Source organism: Epinephelus fuscoguttatus, linkage group LG23 (genome assembly GCF_011397635.1).
Source record: "Epinephelus fuscoguttatus linkage group LG23, E.fuscoguttatus.final_Chr_v1".
NCBI classification, from domain to species: domain Eukaryota; kingdom Metazoa; phylum Chordata; class Actinopteri; order Perciformes; family Serranidae; genus Epinephelus; species Epinephelus fuscoguttatus.
The window spans coordinates 30,419,316-30,445,856 of record NC_064774.1 but is presented as its reverse complement, the minus strand read 5'-3'; the positions used below and the strand labels follow the sequence as shown (position 1 = coordinate 30,445,856).

The window sequence follows — 26,541 nt, the reverse complement described above, 5'->3', positions numbered from 1 at the left end:
TTGAATCATTACCTAAATTGTTGGCTCAAGTTTTTTCATGGGATATGTTGACATTAAGAAATATTTATGTGCTACTGTATGAGTGTCTTGATTCAACCACTTATTGATAAAGTATGCTTAGCAAGACACTTGATCCCAGTTACCATCAGTTTAAAACAGCAGATCTACAGGAGTGGATTTACTGTGGCTGATTAGAGGCAGGCTGATTGTGTAGAACTGTATCTATGTGTCACACTGCATGAGTGTGTACAGGTGTGTTTCTGGAAAAACAGCACTGAACTCCATCAACTTTCCCCACCAAAATAGAGATGAAAGTTTTTCCTCCTGGGCGGGCTGCAGCAGAGGTTGGTGTATTGCATTAAGAAATGTCAGTCAAGCCCCAGCCTCCCCCTCACACTCCTACCCCGCCGGCTTTCAGTAGCTTCCTACGAAACTCCTCTGTTGGGTTGTTGAAGGTTAGCTTCTCACAGCGGAGATGATTGACAGGTGGGTGGCCCTCCAGGTGGAGGAACAGGTCGTAATCAAAGCGAACTTTCTTCGGTTCTTCCTGAGGAGAAGTGGCGATCCACACAGAGAGGAAAAAGAGGAGAAGAGTCACAGTCAGTCTGTCACCAACATTACATTCTTTTATCAAAACCACCACAATGCCTTCAAGACTGCTTTCAAACTGACAGAGTTGCTGTTGAGTGATTTCTTCTGTGGGACAACAAAAGTTAAACTGATGGGTTCACAGTTTAAATATGTATTACAAAGCATTTCAAGCTACGTAGGTGGGAGGAAACTGCCAAAATGTTCATGATTTTTCAGAATGTGCACATTTACAGTGAGTTACTCACAACTAGGACATCAATAAAAATACCAGTGTACCACTTTATGGACTGACTTGCACATATTTTTGGATTTGTTCTGCAAGAAGGAATGTCATATCACAACCTCATGCACCTACTCAGTCATGTAAAATAGTACTACACTTGACAGTCTCTATACTTGCCATAGCTCCATAGTGAATTCTGAAACCTGAGCAGAGAGTTTGTCCTCATACAGAAGGAAAATAGATTAAATCCTGAAACCGAAACTCAAATCCATTTTGATTTTCTGGCAGTTGTTTTCCCCTCCTTGAATAAAGGAAAAATAACATCCCAAAAAAAAAAAAAGCACTTAGTGTGAAGTTGACCATGGTCAATTATAGAGGTATGATATCGATCCTCTATCACACTATATAGTTACGCATACTTAAATGTCACAACTATTTTCTAAAAACTCTAGATTAGAGGCACTTCTCATCACAAAATATCTGAATGAAAATGGGTTCTGTGGGTACCCACGAGTCTCCCCTTTATAGACTTGTCCACTTTATGTTAGTTTTGGGCACAAACTACACACTTTTTTGCATGCAATGTTTATTAAAGACGAGAAAAACTTCTACCACTTCTATGTGGTATATTCTGTTGACCTGCTATCTCCCCCAAAAGATCCCCTGTCCTCCTCAAAAAGACAAAAAAGGGTCTACAGTATGTGGGTCTCAGAGGGTTAATTGTGTGCTGCTATTTGTCTCTTCACACTGTTATAGCAGTGCAGCGCTAATCTAAAACATATAAATCTAAAATCCACGATCAAAAAGTATATATTTTTTTGCATTCATTTGATTCCCAATCAAAACACTCTGGTAAGAATTGCTTTACCTTATTAATTTGGACTTCAGAACTGTTTTGAAATGCAAAATTTTGAAATTTTAAACCTGCGATAAAAAGTGTTTAATTGCGATTAAAAAACGTAATCGTTTGACATCCCTGAATAAAATATCTTTCCTTCAAATTATGCTGCTAGTAATGAAGTTGTTGACCTTCAGCATATTCCTTTTTCATACTTCAACAGAGGAATAGGGATGGAGCAATAGGATTTTATTGATACTACAACTGTTATCAATACTTCTTATTGGTTTGATTCTTTATACTTCAAAACTAAACGATAAAAATAGTATTTAAAAAACAAATAAATTGAGGCAAGGATTAGTAACAGTCAGTTTACAACAGTAAAGTCACTATATAAACTCAATATCTCACTCAAAACAAATCTTAAATATCAGCAAGATAAGTCATATTCTTGACATCACAGTACCAGTATCTGAAATTAACTTTTTGACACACTGGCCAAAGTGGTAGATGAAAAAATCTACCAGCCAAGCATTTTTTTCCAGGTCAAGATAATGAATTGTGTTTCTGTGTTGAATATATATTTGTTTCAGTGCTTTTCATTGAGATAATAAAATGTTATGGTAAGTACAAACTTACACTGTTGGCCAAGAAAACATCTGAAGTAATCAATCAGTAATGCAATGTAAATGTCTAGGGCATTTATTGTGAAATATAAGTACTGAACGAGTTAAGCTGTAATTCACTGCCATTAACAAATGTGGTGGCAATACAGAGTTTGCCATCTTAGCTCAGACTATGGAGAGTCCATGGTGTTATTTTTTACCTTCATAAGCAACTCACACCTGTCTGCTACACATTAGCATTTCAGCAGTTCATCTGGTGTCCTGTACGGTAAACGGAGACGCAAAACTAGCAGCACTCCAGGCGTTCAGTTTTGTGGCACTGGTTAGACACGAGTAAAACACATGTAGTGTGTGTGTGTCAAACATCAGCACTGACAGCAAAGGAGCAGCAAAGCAGCACACTTGTGAATATCATCAAAACATGGTAAAGACTCTCAGCATAGTAATTAGTTACATGACTATTTTGATATAAACATTTACCCGCCAGTGTGGCAGATAGCCTTCCAACATTTACTCACCAAATGGAAAATCTACCGGCATTAGTGGGTGTTAATATTTGACCCTGCATTGACATCAGTCAGTATCAGTCATTCCTCCCCCCTCTGCTGCTGATGTGATTCACTGCCTGCGGGCAGTGCTGGTATATCTTGAGATAAGTGTCAAACTATGACAAACACTTAAACTGTTAGATTGAAATATTACTTTCTACATGTTTATGGCTGTTGAACAGGTGTATTGATAAAGTATTGGCTTTATACTTGCTGAGGTTTTATTGCACTTACAATAACAAGTGTAACATTACTTGGAGGAGCAGCCCTGACACCGAGAGCAGAGGAGATGCTGCAGTGTGATAATAAATTACATCAAAATGCTCAAGTACAGATAAAAGAACTGCGAACATTGGAGCTTATTAATACTACGGTCTTAAATAATGCAGAAGGGGGTTAAGAGTAGGGGCTGCACGGTTTTGACCAAATGATAAAATTTTGATCACTACTGAGATCATGATTATTTACTAATTTTACTTTCACATTTAAATAACCCGAGTGCTGCTCTTACTTATATGTTGTGCTACAAATTTTGCGTCAAAATAAAATCCACCAATATATAAATATTCTTTTTAACAGTGGTCACAGGACAGTAATATGTACAGTGTCGCTGTTATGGATGTCTGAGATGACGCTGGATGAAGACGGGTATTTAGTGAGGTAAAGTTATCGACATTATTCTTATTGGCTTTCATGCATTCATTGTACTGCAGTTTGGAGTGTTTTTTCAGTTGCTTCAACATGTTGATCCAAAATTATTCATCTGGAAAAATCCAAAATACTTCTAAATAAAGAATGATGGTGGTTATTGGACGGATGATTTCTCAATTTACCCATCTGCAGCCGCAACATTCAGGGAAGTTTTTCACAAGCTGCTGCTGCAGGGTGTGTGCCTGTAGCAGCAGCTTGATATGCAAAGGAGTTTTCTATGAGTGAAACATGCATTTTAATCATCAGTATACAGTTGATCACGTTCATTTAATTGTGTGAAATTAAAATCGTGATCATGAATAATATTTGATTAATTGTGCCGCCCTAGTCATGAGTTGTGCCTATACCTGAACGTAATAAAAGGCTCTGTGTTCTGGACCAAGATGGCAAAAACTGAACTGCATCCCACACTGTCAAAGACAGTGCATTACAGCCTCACTCTTTCATAGACATACACACACTGCAACACTTTGAATGCTTGCAATTTGAAGCAAATAATACCCCTTAATTTTTTTTTTGCATTAGCAGCTAAAACAGACAGACTATGATGGAACACAATCCGTAGACGGAGCTCTTGCACCTATGTTTAAACACTGGCTAAAGGAACGCAATGTCCCTGGCTCAAGTTGGTCGCATGTCAGTCTTCTCCCTCCCCTCATTTCCTGTCACCTCTCTTCTATCCACTATAAAACAAAGGCAGAAATTCCTCAAAAACTATATAAAAACAGTCCCTGGGTAAACACTCTTCAGACATCTCTGCCCATAAATAAACAAAAAAGTAAAAACCTCCTTATTAAAAGCCAAGGCATATATCAAAAGCACATTAAGAAACTGAAGGACTTAAAATGAATCTACTGTTGAAGATGTAAAACGTACAGTTTACTGGCGAGTAAAATTGTTAAATGTACCTTATTTTTGAAGTAAACTTCAATAGGCAAAATGAAGCCTGCGTATCCAGACTCCTCCACTTTGTATGGTGGATCCTTGCACACTGAAATGAAAGAGAAATTTGCCATTAAAGAGAGGCCATTGACCTTCAACACAAGGTGACTTACAAAACAGAGAGGCTGGTTTAAATTCATTTAGTTCTGTAAAAAGTAAAACAGCTGCCTCCTTTCAATCACTATGGAGCACACAGCAGCGCTCTTGTGTGTGAGTGTTGGTGATTGCTGGGGGACAGGAGCTCTGATGAACACACATTATTACAATTATCACATTCTCTCACTATTCTGGACACAAAAATATATGAGTTTTGCCTTTGCTTCTGAAAGTCTTGTCATTTAATGAACTGAGCCACTAAACCTGCATCTCTGCTCTCATGAGATCTCATTAACTCCTATTTCCATTGTCTGCACTGATAAAGACAAAAGCTGTGAACCAGGGCCTTTAAAGCTTGTGAATCCACTCAGCTCATGACAAGGAGAAGACTTCTCCCCTTGTCCCCACAGGCTTTAAAGACAAACAAACTCTCCGAGAGCTCAGGTGTTCTTCCCTGGAGGTGTGTGTTTGTCAGCCTCTCTCCCACTAGACTCCCCAGAAAGGTACCAATTAAGTTCCTGTATTTGGAGACCTGGGTGTTTTTACTGAAAGAGCGGATAAAAGCAAGTCTTAGCTGTGGTTCACCTTTAGATAATGTCACTCTGATGCAAAGCATGAATAGAGGATAGTTAAGATGTCACAAGTCTGTAGCAACCACAGTGAAGTGTATTATTCAGGCTGACTTGAAAAGTTCTTTCAAGTTCAGAAAAAATAAAGAAAAAGCTTTGACATTTTTTGGACATCTTATTTCAACATGCCTAATTCAGGGCTTTCTGTTTAGAATGGAACAATGATATTGCACCTTCAAAATATACTCTGGCACCATTAGACCATTACAGCTGTACTACCGCATCCAGGAATTTGAAGCAGAAGCCTATAATGTGACAAGTTAGTCAGTAAGTTGCTGAACCTCATTAGCTGCTTTCCTTGAGTTCACGGAAGTAACTTTGTCTATAGGCTACAGCACAACAAAATAGGAAACAAAAACAATTAACACAAAAGACAAAAAAATTTAATGTGACATCCTGCTTACTTACTTATCGTAGAAGCAGAAATATCAAGGAAGAATGACCAAATCAACAAAATCTACAAGTCTATAAAATCGGGCAGCCAAAACTCTGTGCTTCTCTAACACTCCTGGTGTGGTATGAAGCCATGCAGCGGACAGAACACAACTGGGTGGGAAGCCATGGAGGGCTGAGCACAGCGCAGCTGGCACCCGTAGAATTGTCCCCCCTGCTTCCTCACAGTCAATGGTAGCAAAGAGAAAGAAATCAACCGATTTACTCTTCTCATGTTGTGCCTAACTTTAGTGAACATATCTGGTATGGAATTAATCTGCAGATGCTCCAGTTAAAAACGAGAACAAACTTTTCAACAGATGTCAGTTTCTGACGTATTGCGAAGGCCAAAATGTGTTCTGCAACAGACGTTAAGGCTTGTTGTTTAGCCAAGGAAATTTCCGAAAAACTTGCGGTACCTACTGGCTGGTTAAGAGGAGAGAGGAGTCAGTAGTCAGTGACGGTATTGAAAAGACCAAGTTTTTCAACAATTGTGAATCATCACAACCACAAGAGGTTACTGAGCATACAGTCATACATGTGCACAAAAAATATTAGGCTGATTGGTTCAATAGTTTGCCAGATTAGCTTCAGACAGACAGATACACACTCACACACGTCCAAACATACGTTCCCTGCCAGGCTTACACATTGCAAAGATAATTAGGTCTGCAACTAATGAATTTTCATTAATAGGTAATGTGATGATTATTTTCTCAATTAGCTAATAATTGTGTGGCTGATAATACAGTTGATTGTTGACTGACTAATCAATTAATCATTTCAGCTCTAATTGCAATATACAGCTATTGTTAATCAAGGTCATTCTCTACAATGAAAGCCTTAACTCAAGCTCCACTCACTAGTATTTTGGGAACTTTCATTAATATCTCAATGACTTCCTCTGTGGTGCTTATTAGGGCTGTAGTCTCCTGGTCGACTAGTCGATTATTTGGCCGCTATGCTCTTGTCCGACCAAATTCTCAATAGTCGAACAATCGCCGTGTTACTTTCATAAGGAGAAAAGTGCTACATCAACAGCTTTCCAGGATTAATCCATTATTTCCTGTGGTGGGGGGGACAGGCTAAGTTACCTGTAAAAATGGGGGTGTTTTCAAAACACCCCTGTTGTTGACAGAAAGTTGAACTTGCCCACCCTCACGCTCAGCGTCGCAGTGACGCAGACCTCCTGTCAGTTTCTGTATACTGACACCATTTCCCTCGGTGGAAACAAAGCTTGTATTTACTTGTATTTCACAGATAAGAAACAATAAATTGTGAAGACAGTAAAGCCTCCACTAAAATAGCATTTTGTCTTGTGTGTGATTTATCCTTCAGGGATTTATACAGGGTTCTTATGAACAGAGGAAATCTCCGCTCGTTGCTAGGCTAATTTATACAATGTAAAATGCCATAGTAGTGATGCACCGAAATGAAAATTTGTGGCCGAAGCCGAATAAAATTAAACGCTTTGCCCAATACCAAATATCGAGTACCGAATACCAAATACCGTTGTTTAGTTTTTCATTAGTTTTGCAGATGAACCCCCTCCAGATTAGTGTTGTCATGGTACCAAAATTGGGACCCACAGTACGATACCAGTGAAAGTATCACGGTTCTGAGTAGTATCACAATACCACAGCGAAAATGAGGCAGATGTGCCTTTTGTCATTTATAAAAAGATAAATCACTTTTCTATAATACATCAATGATATTTCAATGGAATAAATTACTTACTGACTTATTCATACTTCAAAAACAGCGTCAATAAGTGATGAACACAGGGGGGGATCAAAATAAAATAAATAAATAAAACAAAAATCAACCAAAAATCAACCAGCCACCCTCCTTCCCTGACAAGTAAAGAATAGTCCCTACATAAGTAAAGAACAGTCCCTAAAGTGCGGTGAGGTTTGTGGGCCGTTATCTGCCACAAAGAGAGAAGTGTGAACGGCTTGCTTCTCCTCTGACACGTCACATACCTGTGTGCTGCCACGGCTCGGCTGTCCAGGTACTTTTGGGCAGTCATGACACCAAGAAGAGGACATTATTGGAGCCGGACTTCTCCGTCGCCGGTAAGCCTATGGCCGCCATATTTGACAGGAATACATTCCTGTCTGTGTCTGTGACCCCCGTTCAACCCACAACTGGCGGGATTCGCCTTTTGTTTCTGCTGCTGGTTGAAATCTGTACTCGCACAGCGTGCTGAATGATTTATTTTGCTCGCACAAAACTATTTTTTAGTCGCAAATGCGAGTGCGGAAAATATCGCCACACTGCTGACATTTTACCCCATCTGTCACCGCAAGCCATTTGACTGCGTTATGCTTTTCACTTATTCCACCAAATACTGAATGTGTATTTTTTTGCAATATTCGGCCGAATATATTCGGTTACCGAATATTCGGTGCATCCCTACGTCATAGGCTGGCGCTAATAACGGTAGCATGTTATATTTGCTTGGAAAACATGTTTAGTATAAGACAGATGTTTTGTCAGTGAATGTTGTGAGTTGTAATGGAGCCAAATTATGTGACGTTACCTTTGTTAGATGCTGCTGTTGTCCCTGGTTTCATATGAGAAGAGGAAAAGATCGCTAGGCGCTAGGCTAATTTATACAATGTAAAACGCCATAGACTTGTGCTAACAACATTAGCATGTTGTATTGATGAGGGAAATGTGTCCAGATAAAGACAAGTATTCGTCTGTCAGTTCTGCGATTTATAGTGAAGCCAATATGCGTACTTGTGTTTGAAATTGTCTCTATTAAGCCACATTTAATGTGTGTTTTCAATCAACTATATAAATAAAGTTTGATTTGAACTAAACTTTACAGCACTTAACACAGTCCTCCACCGCCGACTAGTGTTTTGGAGGAGTAACTGCAGAGTGACAGACGTAAAAGTGCAGAAGTAAAAATAACGTGCAGATTTTTTTTTTCCCACGACAAATCGATTGGTTGAAGATTATGTGCGACCAAGTCGACCAAGATTTTCTTTGGTTGACTACAGCCCTAGTGCTTATTAAATTAAAATTGATCAATTAGCCCTAAGCAAACAATAGTAAATGGACCATGAATTAGGCTTTATCACAATTACTTATTACTGATTATCATCACAATTATCACTATAGTTGTTGCCATCATTATTATTATTATTATTATTATTATTATTATTATTATACTGTTATCATTTTGTAATCTGTTCTGTAAAATATTTAATTTATGTTGTTGTGAAAACAAATATATCCTTCAAACAACTGTATTTATTCAATTTTCTCACCAAAACCTAAATTTTACAAGATTACATCTGAATGTTTGAACCCTTTGTGATAACGTTATAATTTACCTTGGCCCAAAGCTTATTTTTACTGCACAGAGCTCACTAAGCATTTGGTATCAAACTTGAGTTCTTGACAGGCACTAAAAAAGTACTTGGTCCCAAACTCATCCTAAAGTGGACACAGCAGACTGCCAGAGAACAAACAAGGAATATAAAGGAAACCTCAAAAGAAAAATGCTCAGAGTTTGTAAGCAAACAACTGGTAGCTTGGCTTTCAGCGATGCAGGTGACCTCGGTAATACCCTGACTCATCCTTAGTGCCTACCAGCCTTTGACACCAATCTAATCATCACTGTGCTCTCTTGTTTCATTTTGGAGCCCCGCCCCTTCAGGGAGCAGCAGTGATTGATGGCTCAGCTGACGACGCTGAGGTCGACCTCACTGCTGGGGCCAAGCCATCCAAAACCCAATACCACTGAGCAAATATTATGGGTTAGAGTTAATTGTGCAAGTGGGTCAGGTTCAATTACACCCAGCTAAAAGAGCCCATTCACTCCCACACCAAATATAAACTGAGGTGGAGAGGGAGATGAGCCCAACCACCCCATAATGGAAAGAAAAATTCACACTGAAGCGCATTAACTCTTTACATGGGCTGGTATATTTTTCTGTTGTGCATGGATAGCTGTGTAGACGTGATGTCATGCTGAGATGTTTTCAGTGAAGCTACAGTGAACTTGCACACCTCCAAATGAAGGTCTGACCAATGCTGGATTCTTACTTGGAACATTCATAAAAGACAAAAAAGCACAACTTGATATGAACTCCTTAAATTTGGTTGACAAAAAATTAGGACCAAGATATGTAATGGGCATTTTACTGTAAAACAAAAACAGTGCACTCAGCAGAGTGCAGATCTCTGGCACAACAAAGGAAATAACAAAAAAACAGACACAAAGAAATGTAACTACATCCCCTTCTCATTCACTTATGGTAGACGCACAAATAAGAAGATATGACAAAATCATCTAAATCTACAAGTCTACAAAACGCTCCACTTCTGAAACTCTCCCAGTGTGGTGTGACACTGTGTGGAGGACTGAGCTGTCAGACAGCGGACAACTGCACCCAGGTGGAAGTGTCCCACCCAGCTCTCCAACAGTCAAAATGGCAGCAAGGATAACAAAAATGATAATTCATTAATCTCATATTGTGCCTAACTTCAGTGGATCACAACATATTGTGTATAGGGGTGTAAATCACCAGCTTCATCACGATACGATATTATATCGATTTGTTTGGATGACGATACGATGTTTGCCAATATCACAAAGTCTGTCACGATACAATTTTGATTCGATTTGATTCAGGAGCCTGCAATCGATATGACGCGATATCATATGCCCACAATCACACAATCATTTACATTAACTCAAAAATAACTAGAATATGATATGACCATTTTATTTCTGAGCTCTGTTTGTTGTTTGAGCAGAGGCACGCTTCCCCAGAAATGGTGGCACGGACATGCTATTTGAATTTCAAAATAAATGTGTATCTTTAAGATGACGATATGGATCGATGTTTTCATTTTGCATCGATGTAATCGGATCATTAATCAATTAATCGATGTATCGATGTGGATCGATGTATCGTTACACCCCTAATTGTGTATGGAATAACTCTGCAGATGCTCTGGTTAAAAAGAAACCAAACATTTTCTATGGATGTCAGTTTTTGAGCCACAGCACAGGCCAAAATGTGGCCTGTGGCTTGTTAAGAGGAGAGGGGAGTTAAGAGGCTTGTTAAGAGGAGAGGGGAGTCACCAGTCAATGACGGCATATAACAATCAATCAACAACTGTGAATCATCACAACCAAGACAGATCCTTGAGCGTACAGTCATACATGTGCACACAAAATATGAGGCTGATTGGTCCAGTAGTTTGCGAGATTAGCTGCGGACAGCAGATACACACACTAACGCACACGTGCACACACACGACCAAATACATGATCCCCTTCAGGCTTACACCTGGCGGAGATATATATCATCTCTTAAGCACTCCCTGATGTACAAACTCTGTTATGAAAACACAGTTTCTAACTGTCCTCAAACATTTGTTTGGCATTTCTGGTTATTTATTAGTCAATATACCGTATATGCAGTGGTGTAGTGGTAATTGATGAGGTGGGTGTACTAGTAGGTAGATAGGCAGGTTACCAAGAAGGAAGCGGGTATACTCTCCTACATATTCAAATGATCTTTTGGCTGATAGATGGGTATATTGTAAACAACTGGAGGGGGGTATACCCCGTATAACCGCAGAATGTCTTGTTTTTTGTTTTTCTTCCCCAAAACTGCTTCAAAAGCATTCTTAGTATATATATCAGAGTTGCCTCTCTAATATTCATTTTACATTGCTGAAAACATCAACAAATGTCTCCTTTAAACTATTTTATTATTTGTATCTCACCAAAAACTACATTTTACAACATAACATTTTAACGCATCACGAGAACGTCATTTACCTTCACCCAATACTTATTTTCACTTAATAGAGCTGAAACACATCATAATGTAACTCAAGGCAACCTCCATTAACAGTTAGTTGTGGCCTCTGGCTGCTAACAGCTAATGTTATCTAGCTCTCCTCCTGCTGATTTCGACACTGATTTTTTGTTTACAATGTCGTATTATCAAGGAAGCAATAGTGTGTGTTCTCTGATGCAATAATGATGAGTTTACTGCATTCTCTCATCCTGACGCTGTCCCAGGAACCATCTCTGTTTGTCCCAAACATGTTTTCTATTGTCCCCAAGACTACGGGACACTGGCTGCTACTAGCCATCTTGTCACACAACAGTCATAGTATTCTTCTTGTACCTGCTCATTCATTTAAGTTTGTTGCTGTTGGTCTGGAGATCTGCTTTTTAGCTTAAATTGATGTGACACAACAGAAACATATGAGCAAATGCGATCAGTGAATGTCACCTTTTTGCCAATAAGCCTATGTCAGTCAATAAGGCGAGTATCAGTCAATACCGATGTTCAGCTGATAAATCGGTGCATCCCTGGTCACAAACCTAAACATTACACTTTTATGAAACAGCACATCAACTTTCCAGGAAAAAGCGCAAACGTTCTATTTCACAAAGCAAAAGCATTATATTTAATGAGCTCAGTTATTGTCCTGTCATTATCAGATTGAAAGTAAACTGATCTTGAGACAAGATGTGGTTGAACACCTTCAAAAGGCAATATCCTGAGGGAAACCCTGCATGTGTTTTGATGGTAGCACCTCCCTGACCTGCCTTTTACTAGTAATTAAAGAAATAACACACTTCAGCAATACAGACACTGAACAGTGTCTGAATACTGTACAAACTCTTTAGGCCAAGTTATGTTATAAATGAGAGGAAAAACCCCAAAGCTCTATGAAGACACAGAGAAATCCAGCTAATGTGCAGGGAGAAGTCAGGGCAGCGTCTTGGCTGGGGTTCAGTAGTTCAGGTTGAAAAGGTTACCATTATCTGAAGGAGCGTCTGAGAGGCAGAGATGCACAAAGCAACCACTGACCTGTAACAGAAAACTTGCCAGTAGTCACAGAAGCCTTCACAGAGGGACAGGGCCGTATGGTTTGTTAACATGGCCTTGGTTTAAACCAAGATGCCAATCACAGAACAATGCCAGTCACTATGTATTTGCCCTTTCCACACAGACTGGTTAGTAATGAGGCCGGGCTAGACGACATGCATGACCATAAAACAAAAGGCAAGACTGAAAATAAGAAATTCTTTAGTGAGGCTTGTGGCTCAAATATGAGCTCCCTCGGCTCACTGATTTTCTATTAATTAGGGCTGTTAGGGCTCAGAATTATGCCAGTTGAATCAAATTTAGCTGTTTAATACAAATACTCAACTATCTGTTCTGTTTTTTCCATCTCGAGTTTGAATTGTGGTGAACAGGACGTTTAGTGTGACAGTGACAGCCACTTGATATGGATTATAAATGTGCAACAACACTTTGTACAGACAGCAGATATCAAACTAAAGCCAGAGACTGCATCATATTAAGTTGCTGTGAGCTGTAAATTTATAACTTCTAAGCAGAAGGCAAAACATAACTTTATCTCGGAGCCTTATGGTGCAAATTCTCTCCTCCTCTGAGCTGTTGCATCGTGTCAGCATTGTGTCCGCAGCAGCCTGTGGGGGACCCATACTAACTGTTACATCACTAAATGGCATGCTCTACAGCTTGCTCTCCATCACTCACTACAGTACATTTTTAACAGATAAAGAAACAGAGAGACCGAAGATGTTACATTGATGAACTCAAACATTTCAAGCATCAGCGATGGAGCTTTCAGAATGCTTTCATTCTCACACCCATAAAGTGCAGTGTCCAGTGTGAAGATGTTTGGATGAGCGGGTCTCAAGAAAGCTGCAAGCAGCAAGACCAGAGGCAAAGCAATGAGCCCATTCTGAACTGGCCTATTTAAAATGGGCACTGTTCTGAACAAAATCTAAAATGTAAACAAAGTCCTTTATCTGACTTGACACTGAATAACCCATATGCACTTACACAAGTGTGATGTGGAAACATCGGTAGGAGACATCTTGTGTCAGCAGTTTGAAATTTGAAAATAAATAAATAATAATTAAAAAAAACCTGCATATTCATAATTTTAGATTATTCAATATGAGGGAAAGAGAAGATGTATTACTAAGAATTTTTAACAAGGTAATTTGACTTTTTTGGTAGACAAACATGAGACAAATTATCAAAACGGAGCAGATTTAAAACGTATATAGACGTAACTCAATAATTTCATTATTAATGACAGTGATTTAGCAAGTTTCTACAAGGTCCAGGAACAACCACTGCAGTAGAAACACCAGACTAGTGTCACAAAGCTCCTAAAACAAGTATCTCAGTGACTCTTTGATCAAGATGTTCTGGCCAATGACAACTTCCTCCTGCATCCTAAGAAACTGTTTTTCCTCTTAATGTCTTAATCAAGGATCAAATGTTTGCTGATACAATACTTTGAGTTTTAGTACAGATACTTTTTTACACCTTACTTAAACAACTTGAATGTTGCTAAAGATGGTGCTAAGGACACACTTCGGTTAGTACCATAAAAGGAGTGAGGTTTGATACCCAGCATTAGTCCTAAAGAACCAAGCCAACTTCAAAGAAACAATACAAAGAAAAGACAAACTGAGCTGGTGCCTCATGTGTTCTGTTACAAGTTGTAAAAGTAAACGCCACATAGACGACTACATACAGCAAAGTAGTCTGCACTGTACTTCAAAGAAAAACCCAGAGATGAAGAGAAAAAATAATCACTTATTTCAAGCATGAATGTGATGAAACAGTCTTTGGAATACAAATTAACATTTGGAGCAGAGTAGTTCTCATTTACTGGAACAAACCACAGTCATATGACAGTGTAGCAGTCCAAAAAACATTGAGTAGCCATGATATGAGCTGCTCTAACAATGGAGGGTGGTGATTAGCAGCTCAGAAGGGATGGTGTCTCTGGTTGACTGAGCACAGTCCCTTAAAAACAACGTCACACTAGACTTTTCTCCACGGTCCTGCAAGAACTCTGCTGAACCAAATGACCTCACACTAATCAGCTAAAAACAAGACCCAAGAACCCAAACAAGCTCAAGATTAATCTGCCAAGATTAAAGACCAGAACACAAGAAACATCCAAGTTTGGATTTTAAGCCAACTCACTAGATAGGTGGCCTAACAGGTGGCAGGTCTGGGGCAGTTAAAAGTTGAAAATGACATCACTACTCGCCGTATTATGCATCATCATTTGGTTAAACTGGGGCTGATATGAGGTAACATACCAGGTTATCAACAGTATCCTCCTCTCACCCCACCAACAGGAGGTAAAGCATGCAAAAACACAGGCAGAAGTGTATTTGTCAACAAAGAAATAGAAGTTAGATTGGATGACAAAAAAAATTATACATAAACAACACCATATGCACATCCTCTACTAAAAACACATAGGTGTGAAGCCGCACCCACCTCCTGGGACCAAAAACAGATTAGAGAATTAGACGACTGAAGCGAGGGATAGGGGTGGGGGTCAAAATCAAGGGGATGCTCCTGATAGGTCGACGACAAACAGCACACATGGTGGGATGAGGTGTGCCAACAGACTCCCAGACCTCCCTGGAGAACCATTATTTGTGATTGTTCTGACATTTGATCTTCTCAAGGGCTCTTTCAGAGAGTCGTTCAGCTTACAAGATGTAACTCCGCACTGTGCAGCAATTGCTTTAAATCGTGAAAATAATTAGGCATTTCATATCGTGACCATGGCGCCCTCCAGCTGATCTATCAGAACCTATCAGCCCCCAACTTAAAGCTACCCTCACCTATCCCAAACCCATCCAGTGAATACATCCTTTTTGTCTTCTCATAAATACCCACAGCAGACTACCATACTGATGGTACTTTGTAGTAGGAATTAGGAATGCACTGATCCGATATTTGGATCAAATATCGGCCCCGATATCATCAAAATAGTTGGGTATTGGAAAATGCAACCTATACCTGAGGCGATCTTTTCCCTTTAAATCTATTGTGATGCGCACTACGTCATACGTCATGGAGTGAAGAAGAGAATCTGCTGTGTGGAGGTATTTCATACTATTTCAACTGCTGTTGCACAATTGTTTATTTTTGTTAAAAATAAATAGTTCATCATTGCATTCATCTGTTTCATCTTGTTTCATTTTATCTTAGGAAAGAACTGTGTAGTCATCAATGCCTGATGCCTCGAGATACCGACGTTCAGCTGCAGGTGCATCACTATTGAGAGGTTAAAAAAACGTTAATGTGCAGTTGCTTGCTGTATGTATCAGTCATTACAGACTCCAGCTGTGCACTCAAAACCACAGAACTTATTTAAAACATTTCTAACAGTACCAAATACATCAGAATGCATTTTGGAAAAATGTGAATAAAATGATGCACAAGACATGAATATTTCCATTTGACTAATTTGTGCAGCCAACATGCTGGGGCTGAATAGTCACAAACTACATTTTCAACATAAACAAAGATTTAAATGATTACTTAGATTTCTTAAAGATAGCGACCAAGTTACTGAATTAGGCTTGACACGATACCAGAATTTCAGTAGTTGATACCAATACCAGTGAACTTCCACGATTCTTGATACTCATGCAATACCATAATAAAAAAAAAAAAAAAAAACTGAGGGGGATGGCCACTTGACGGTGCCATTGGCCGCGCACATGTGAGTGATCGTCAGTGACAACGTGTGTCGGCTTCGTTGAGTGTACCAAGTGCAGCGCGATGCTGGTTTATGACAGAAAAAGACGGGGACCTTGACACTTAAGAGGCACATGACGAAGGCTTGCTATGGAAAGACTTCAATGTCCACGTTCATAACCTTAAAAAAGGTTGGGTTTAAACCGGGCTCGGGCTCATAATTGCAGTTAAAGGGACTGGTGGGGTCGGGCTGGATTTTTTTGGCCCGATCTAAGGCTCTAGCACTTGAAGAAGCTATTGTTTCGAGCAAAGACGACTGAGAACAGGTGTTCTTCTTTGGCGCTCATCCTCGGCACAGACTGACGCGCATATACTGCCCCCGTCAATTTCGACAGGAATCGACACGGCCCGCTGAGGGCAAAGTTGTATCCGGTACTTACGGTACCAAAAAAAAAAAAAAAAAAAAAGAGTTATCGACGTATTTTTTGTGTGTTGGCATCGACTTGGTACCGAAGTATTGGTTCTCATGACAACCCTATACTAAATAGATGAAAAAGATGTCAGTGTTTTCTGGTATGTAACTATGTCACAACAATGCTATTTCTAAACTACTCAAACATATTTTTGGTATTTCCGTACTGCAATTTCTTGTTACTTATTGAGTGACATCTTCACCAATTTGAGAAATCTGTGATTTGCCAATATATCTGCCCTCAATTAGATGCCTGGCAAATCTAAGCACGTCATCAAATTGATGCAACAACACTGCCCGCATAAACCTAATACAACCAAAGACATTAAATGGCTGGCTACCACAGTATAAATGGTACAGCAAAAGCTCTGACACTTGACAAATTTATATTCTAAAGGCATACATCATATTGTCCAACCCAGCTTGGAGGCCTCTGCAGCCATCCTTGAACATGCTTTTTCTTATTTTGCACAATGCATGAATATTACATACATTGAAAAGTATTGTATTTCATGTCTCCATAATGCAAAATATGATGTTAATTCCACTGCAGAAGAGACTTGATGATCACTAAAATTAGGTGCGGAAAAAAGTTGATATATCGATATCGGTATTAGTTATCGGCCAAATAAGTTGTTAGATATCAGCATATCGGACATGGGCAAAAAAATCCAATATTGTGCACCCCTACTGGTAACCACTAGAGCTAGACTGATGAACCAACCAGACCTATATTAGCTTATTATCAGTGGATATGTTGGCATTAAAAAAATTGTATCTACAAAATAATTATAATTATTATAATAATTATAGATATACCCCATCTGATTTAATCTTATCAGATAAATCTGTATCAGTATCGGTGTATGCTGCAATGTCTGCTGATACATGACAAGAAATGTCAAAGATATGTCTGAGGTAACACAATCTGTGTGACATTTACAGTTTGTCTGACAAGTTTGTTTTTATGCTGTTAAGTGCCTGGCTCAGTGTGTATCTTGGTCGCAATTACAAAAACATACTCTACAGGATCCATGTCAAGATTGCTTGGTAATGTTTGTATTTACGTAAAGCACTGGACAATTAATGCAATTTTTAAAAAAACTCAAACAGTGATATTTGCATTACTAATCAAATCGAACGGGCTATAGCAGTCACAACACTATGTGTGTGTCTGTTGACAGATGTGGATCATGTCTGTGAACAGGCTCCACCTGTAACAGTCATGAATTGAGGCGGTTTTGTACCTAATTCTTGGTCCACATGTGCATGGGAGGTGCTATGTAGCCTCACAGCTTCCAGCTGGGGCTCCCTCAGACCTTACATGTACAGACATGTTGGTGAACATGCAGCTGTGCTAAATCTACTGTTGATTTTACTAACAGTTCTTAGATCTGTAGAGGGGGCTAATAGAAAGGTTATGGCATCATTAAAATCAAAAGGGGTCACCTCATTAGGAAGTTCAGGAAATGTTCATAGCAAACTTCCAGTAGATGAGGGGATATCCTGCATGCTGTGCTAATATTTTAGCCTGAGGACAGTGCAAAAGGAACGTTATGGACTCTACTTATCATCCTCTGGGGAGCAGATAACATATACTAAGTAGCACTGGAGAGAATCTGCATATAAGGTTATGATATTTCTTGTGAACAAGTTATAATTTTGGCCTGCACACACTAATCTTTATAGGAATATTTACACCAGGGTAGTGTCCAGTGTTTAGATATTTTATAGGAAACCGTATGCCATTCATGTACTGTTGTATGATAAATGGTCTGCAGCCTTTTTATTTCAACAAGTTATCCACATTTATTAATGATTTTTTTTGTTGGTCTACCCGTCTCGTTTGTTATCGTTACTGCTGATCACTGCTCTGCTCTGTTAACGTTATTCTCTGGGCGATGGCGTAGAAAGTATTCATAACATACTTCACAGTTGCCTTGCTAATTCAGATGTTAAATTAAAACACGTTTGCAACCGCTGCCTTTTGTGAAAATGAATTACAAGTAAACTCTAGTGTGTGCCGAGCTGTAGACTGTCCAGGTGCTGCACTGCTCTCGTGTTTGAATTCTGCCTTGTTCGTTCTGCAACATCACAATATTAACAAATATTTAGATAATCAGTTATTGACATCTGTGGATGTCAAATGAATGAGACCGACCCCGAATTGTCCACGTCTACATCACGATGCATCTAAGAATCAATCATTTCCCCGACCCCAATCCCTATCCCTCTCTGGCTTCTCAATTTTGCTGCTTTTCCATTTTTTATTTATTTGTAAATTAACTCTTTTTGGATTTTGGATTATTGGATGGTCAAAACAAGGCATCTTAAGACTAGGGCTGTGACGGTATGATTTTTTTCTTACTGTGGTGAAATGCAACCTGGTTGGGAGGTTGACTGCCAATGAGCCATTTATGTCTACGTATGGAGCAGGTCCTCTTCAATGAAGTCCGGAAAGTTTACCTACAGTAGCTCAGAACAGACAAACCAAACACTGACTCTAGAGGGCAGTCGCATTATCATGTTTTCACATTTTCGTGTTGGCCACCATAGTTCTCATACACGCCTGGGGCAAGGTAAAAGTTTCAGTTGGTTGCAATCTGCAACCTCAACACTAGATGCCACTAAATCCTGCACACTGGACCTTTAAAGTCAGAATATCTCTTCCTCTGCTGCGTAGGGTTTGAGCTTTCCTTTTAAACTTTATGGAAGGTTAATGGCAAATCCCTTTCATACATACTGATCCCAAAGAAAAAAAACATTCAATGTGCAATTCATTGCTCACAGAACCATCAACAGCACAATTTTAATCTGCCTTAGTGCACAATGAAGGATAGCTAAATCTAAAAGAAGCAAACAAGTTAGCTGGTTTTTTATAAACAGAATCAAAGGCTTCTTCTTATTACAATATGTTCATCCTGATATTAATATAGAAAAGATGTTCTACTTAAAGTTCAACATTGAGAATTGAGCCTGACGTGCAACAGATTTATTTTCCTTACCAATTGATCAGTCAATTATTTTTTTCCATTAATCAATAAAGTACAAATAATTTCCAGACACAATTTCCCAGCAGCCAAAGCCAACAGTACAAACCCAAAGATTCACAAAGCGGTGATACACAAACAGAGAAAAGCAGCAAATCCTCCCATTTGAGAAACTGGAACCACAGAATGTTTGGCGTTTTGCTTGACAAATGACTTCTGGAATGACTAAATTCTGATTTATTTTCTGTTGATGGACTAATAGATTAAATTAAACCACAGTAACAAAATGGTACAGTACCAGCTAAAGTTAGTTTCTTTGACGAAAAGGGAGCTCATGGCTCCTTTAGTGATTCCTGACTCAAATCTTCCAGCTCTGGTGTGGAGGTGCTGTAAATAAAAGACAAATGTTTTATGGCAGGGGCGAGTGAGAAAGGGTGAAAGAGCTGCCAACAGACAGCCCATATAAACCATGCCTCAATAAACCACTTCCTCCAACCTCCTTTCATTGACTGAACCGAGGGAGAGCCGGCATTTACAGCTCAGTTCCTGTTATTTGGTGGTGGCTGCCCCGTCTATCTGCACCTCCTCCCCTTCCCCATCCTTTCATGCCAGCAGCAGCAGCCAGCCTGCAGCTTTCATGGCTCTTGCTTTCTTTGTGCTCCATCTATACAAGTAGGTATGATTTCTGAGGAATCGTAAAACAATTACTGGCAAATTCCTGCAGCTCTTTGATTTCTGCCAGACACTGGAGGAGGGGGACAGGGAGGGAGTCTTTACACACAGAGCTGGGTATTTTCATCCAAAAATGCTGCACATGCAGCCTCAAGTTTAGTCACCAATCTACACACCAAGTCTGAAACTGCTGCAAGTCATACAGTAAATAATCTCAGAACAGTGTCAAACTTGTGTCAACTGCAGACAAACTGTGGTTTCTTTTTCGCAAACAAACACAACTATGGGCAAAATGATCACTTGATGGACCCCTGAAATACAAATCAGCAATTTAAATCCTCCTGAAAGCTGTGTTGCATTATGAAACTGTTTTACAGTTGATGAACACACAAACCACAACCACTGCACCTAACAATTATTTTTTCTGAAGGGTTATTTTTTTTTTTCAATTAGACTAATCTAACGACTAATTCATAGATTATTCTAAAGATGATTTTTTTTTATGACTTGATTAATACAGCACTTAAATAACCCACAAATAAATGTCTAAATCTTTTCTCATGAATATTTAAATATTTTATTCAATCATTTCTTCTTAAAATCAACAACAATAGCAGCATATTTTAAATCAGTCTAATTTCCATGTCTCTGTTGTGTTATGATAGTATTAATATTAAATAATAGGCCCCATGTGTCAGATACCTGATCAGGAAGTGATGGACCTCAAATTCAAAAGCAATCCATCAGTATTTTTTCTTAGGTACTTGGCCTAAAACTTAAAATGGTCAAGACATGGATTTATTTCATCACTGGAGTAATATACAGTTAAAATAATTACTGGCAAATGTATTTTTGCACCAGTGTGGGGCGAGGAAAGGAACTGAAACAATTTGCAGACTAACAGAAGTCACAGAAGTCACAACAGTCTGGAGCAGTAGTTTAGGCCGTTCTGACTCGTGCGTGGCCAATAAAGTAAACAGAAAATATACAGCAGCAGAATAACAACGTTAGATGATGCACGCGGTATATTTAGCGGTGGTGCAGAAAGTTTAACTACTACTAACAGAAACGCGTTCCACGTGTTGATAATCCTAACATATTCAGCTTGGGTGGGGACAGAAAGTAAACAGGATGGTGCTTTCTGCTGCTGTCTTGACAAAGCACTCTAGGATGCTTTCACTTTGAGCGTCTGTGCGCTGCAGTTGCACTCCTGTGGTGCAACAAGGTTTTCAGCTGCAGCTTGTTATGGAGGAATCTGTGATTTCCCCGGGTGCAGCCTACTTTACTGTGACGCACCTACACACGTTTTGCAAACCCACCTATTTTCTTAATCGATGACGCTGGTTACGTCAATGTACCTCCCCTACCCTAATAATCATTCAATATATTTACATGCAAATAAGAAACCAGAATTCTCTAAGAAACCAGGGTATAGAGTTAGCTGGATAAAACCATTAATAAAGTAATTCTCCTGCAGATTAACCAATATTAATAATTGTTAGATGCAGCCTTAGCAGGGCTTTAACTTGACTTTTTTCACAATCTTTCTAAACCAAACAGAAATGCAATTTAAATCCATCAGCTGATACCATCTACTGTCACATTAACTGAAGTGACAGTCAGTGACGGCTGCTAGCTCAATGTTTAGTTCTGAGAGTTGTGGGCCTTTGCCCACCAAGTCCGAATTTCCGTATGGGTTTTTTTTAAATCCGTCATCTGATAAAAATCAATACGCATAAAAACGTTACACACAGACTCCAAATATTTGCAATATGAGACAAAACAGAAAGACACATTTGCACCCTCACTTCTCTCCTCTAGAGGTACCTAAGTGGCTGGCACCACTCTTTGCCTGTGCCTTGCATTTGGTACGGCAGCTACCTGAAGGACTGAGCTGTCCTCCCTCTGTGTCTCCACACTGTTGCTCCCTCTCCGTCTCTTTCTACGGTCTTCATCCACTATTACATCCTCCTCCTCATCATCATCATCATCATCATTCGCCTGAATATTACAATCTGACCTGTTGAAAGTAGGCTCAAATCTGGGTTATGAAATTTTACTGTGCGCCCTGTTCCTCTCTCGTTTTGGATGTAGCTATGGATCCCGCAGATTACGCCACTTTTTCTTGGCTGCTTCTTGGTCAAGCAACTCTTTAAAGCCTTTTGACAGATGTGAAAAAAACAGAAAAATCGAACTCAACATGCCTGATGCGACAAATGTTATTTATTTTTAAACATGCAATGATTTCGAATGAAAAATATGGACTTGGGGTGCAAAGGCCTTTGGAATCAGAGCTTAGAATCTGCATGACATTATTTTGTCAAACCTGATGTCGAAACTCAGAGTTGGTCACATCAATCAATCAGTTTCAATCAATTTTATTTATAAAGCCCAATATCACAAATCACAATTTGCCTCACAGGGCTTTACAGCATACGACATCCCTCTGTCCTTTGGACCCTCACAGCGGATAAGGAAAAACTCCCCAAAAAAACCCTTTAACGGGGGGGGGGGTTACGGTAGAAACCTCAGGAAGAGCAACTGAGGAGGGATCAGACGTGCAATAGATGTCGTACAGAACAGATCAGCATAATAAATTAACAGTAATTCGTATGACACAATGAGACAGAAAGAGAGAGAGAGAGAGAGAGAGAGAGAGAGAGAGAGAAAGATGCAGGTAATGACAGTAGCTTACAACAACATTATTGAAAGTAATAATATTATAGTTATAGTTCTGGTTACTGCGGTACAATATGTTGAAAGTATGTATTAATACCTGGCAGTATACAAGTGTGACAATAGTCAGATGTGTATAATAACAGTAGAAGTATGACTAATGACTAATGATGGCAGCAGCAGCAGGAGGCATCTGGCAGGACCATGGCAGCAGCACAACCACACACGTCACACTATCCAGGCACCGCTGAGATATGAGTTAATCTGAGAGACAGTGGAGCACAAAGGCTCCGGAGAAGAAGCCGAGTTAGTGACATCCAGAATGGCCGAGTTAGCAAGATGCAGTAATAGGATACGAGAGAGAGAGAGAGAGAAGGAGAGAAGGTGCCCGGTGTATTATAGGGGGTCCTCTGGCAGACTAGGCCTAATGCTGTGTTCCCACCAAACGCGAATTCGCAAATTCGCGCGTCAAGATTACATACAAAGTCAATGCAAAGACGCGATTAGACGCAAAATCGGGCGGTGCGATGGATGTGTCTAGCACGATCATCGTTCGAGTTGAAAATATTTAACTTTTGAGGCGAATTCGCGTGGCGCTGTGCCGCGAAAGCCAATCAGCGTTGAGATTCTCCCGACATCACTGGCGTGTGTCAACAACCTCCAGTTGTTGACAGTAATAAACTGCTACTCACATAAGACAGATGGACAGATGCTCCGCAGCTGAAATGGAGCGCCTGTGGTTGGTGTCCTGCCGGGAGATCCTGGCGCCAACCCTCACCAACAGGTCCTCAAACTGGGCCCCAGTCAGCCTGAAGTACCGCTGAAAGCGGCTATCATCCAGACGGAGTTCCTGGAAGAGGTGGTGAAACTCGCCGAGCTGGATGCGCTTCTGCAGGATAGGGTGAACCCAAAAACAACGGCATTTGACCCTCCGATGCATTTGGGACTTCCAGAGTAGGTACAAAGCAGCGATGGTGGTTATCTCAGCCATCTCAGTGGCTACCCGGAGCTATATGATACTACGTGTCTACTCTACAGAGACCGCAACAAAAAGGAGCAGGCTTGGGTGAAAGACGCCGAGGAGACTGGTCTACTTGGTAAGTTCTGTAAATCTGTGTCTTTAATTAGTTTGCAGAATGGTTGTACTATGAACGTTAGCACTAGCTTAGCTCCAGTTAGCACAGCCGGCTTCCCCGCTACTCGCGCGAATGACGCGATAACACGAATTAACAAAATGGCCAGGCGTTGAAACTCGGGCGTTACGGGTGGCGCGTTACGAGTGTTACGAGTGATTAAATTGCATTCATCGCGTTTGGTGGGAACACAGCATAAGTCAGCCTAACTAGGGGCTGGCACAGGGCAAGCCTGAGCCGGCCCTAACTATAAGCTTTATCAAAGAGGAAAGTCTTAAGTCTAGTCTTAAATGTGGAGACGGTGTCTGCCTCCCGGACTGTAACGGGAAGATGATTCCACAGGCGAGGAGCCTGACATCAGTGTGCACGTAAACAATCACAATCACACACAATGACATGCAAGCAAAATGCTGCATTGCCCATTAAGAGCAGCGCTGCAGCACTAAAAAACAAAGTACAATACATACTGATTTGATACAGACTGATTTTATGTTAGCCGATACTGATCCATAACAATATGCCTGGATCGGCCGTGATACTGAAACTTAGAATCAGCTTATCGAAAAACAAAAATGTATGTACAGAGATAGAGGATCTTCATTACACCTTATTAATTTGTCAGCTTAGCATTAGCAATTAATTGACTCTTTACTAAGACAGTAATGGTTTGTGTATTGGTGCTGAACCGTCATGGTCATATCCATCGCAAGCAGACACACTCCTGAGATGTTATTTAGATAATACTTAGATTTCAACTTTATGAATCAGCCATTCTTTGTCCACGGTGCTTTCAAAGTGAGCAGCAGGAATAAATAAAAACAGTGCAGCTGACAAACTTTCAGCTCAAATAAGCGTGCTGCATGGCACTGCTATCCAATAGAGAACAATGCAATCAAAAAGATTTTGTGACTGATATACAGTGTCACAAAAAGTCACAGTTAGGTAAAGAAAATTCTTTGTGTTTATGTGTTGCCCCCGAACAACAACGAACAGCGTGATTATGCACTTGAGATAATATTTGACGGGTATTTCTCCTATTTGTCCAGGACATTCAAATCTTCCAGGACACACAGACTGACACGGTGTGAACCGAACCGTGACTTCTGTGTTACACCCCTTCTCTTTACACATGCAGCAGACACAGAGCAACATTATCGTATAACTGGAGCCGTGGTCCTGACAACCTGACAAATACAAGGCCAATATTTACTTTGCTATTGGCTTCCCCACTGCTTAATCACCAGCATTTGTTTCTTAGAAACATGTACAGGTCAAACCCCTGAGAGCACATCCAATGATGTCAGAGGAAATCCTTACAGGTTTATGAAATATTACAAAATGTTACTTGAAATACAGATATTTCTATTGTACACAAATGCATGGGATTTGATGTCTTTTCAGTACTGTAATGACTTGTTGAACAGTAGACAGAATAACAGAGGAGACGTGCATCTTAAATCTACTACCTTCTCTTTAAAAAGCCACTAGTGTTTTTCTAAAGTTATGATGTCACCATTGTTTGCTTTCTGAAGCTTTGTTCTGACAGACCCAAGACAAAAGAAACCACATATGAACACATGTACAGGAAAGCATTCTTCATCCCCTGCAATGATATCAATACTGGTATCATCAGGGCTCAGGGAGATCACATTAGCAAAGCCACAGCAAAGAGGAAAGGAATGCACCGCAGCTTCTGAGACATATTTCAGCCTGAGGATCTCTATCTTATGTATAGGTCACTGCAGTGACTTGACTTATGTGGTATGTGCACACAAGCCACAAATTAAGCCTGAGCGGAGGATGAGGGGAGTTAAAAGGTTTCATGCGAGCGTTCCACAGAGCCCAAGAGATGGCCAGAGGCTAACATGTTGGCCCAATCATTCAGGCATCAATCTGCCTGTGTGTGTGTGTGTGTGTGTGTGTGTGTGTGCGCGCACGCACTGTAAGGGGCTTATACTGTCGCCAATCTGGCTAACAGAACAGAACAGAACAGAACGCTCTTTCTTTAAGGAAAGAAGATACTCTAAGTAAGTGTGAGTGTAAGTCAGTGATTTTCTAAGTCTCAGTGAGGGCAGGAGTTGTAAACTTGAAGCTTCAGATAGTTTCCAAGTGTAAATGCTGTCGAGTCATGGAAAGCTGTAATCAGCCCTTTGGAGATTTGTAGCAAATAAGACAACATGCTAGAAAACATGGTGGGACAAGCCTCACACAGAGAAGATCTTTGCTTTACTTAAAGTATTTTCAGATTCTTCATTTTCATTCCAGGATGTGGGTTAACCTATGGATTATATCTGAGGCTAAATCTTCCACCTTAAGATACGCAGCACACAGAGGCTTCCCTACATTTCTCAATAGAAGCACACAGGATGGGGCAAGTCCTGCCATAAAATAGGGGATACATTAAACTGTGAAGAC

At 40.0% G+C, this 26,541-nt stretch overlaps 1 protein-coding gene across 2 annotated transcripts in view; it reads right to left on the bottom strand.

Annotated features, from left to right (window-relative positions):
• mllt3 (MLLT3 super elongation complex subunit) overlaps positions 1-26,541 on the bottom strand; it is a 76,831-nt gene that overhangs the window by 36,332 nt on the left and 13,958 nt on the right. For both annotated transcript variants that reach the window (XM_049568020.1, XM_049568021.1), the window contains exons 3-4: positions 4,446-4,528; positions 404-547 (exon numbers count right to left, since the gene is read on the bottom strand). In XM_049568020.1, the coding sequence (XP_049423977.1) occupies positions 404-547; positions 4,446-4,528 (227 nt within the window). The remainder of the gene's footprint in view (positions 1-403; positions 548-4,445; positions 4,529-26,541) is intronic.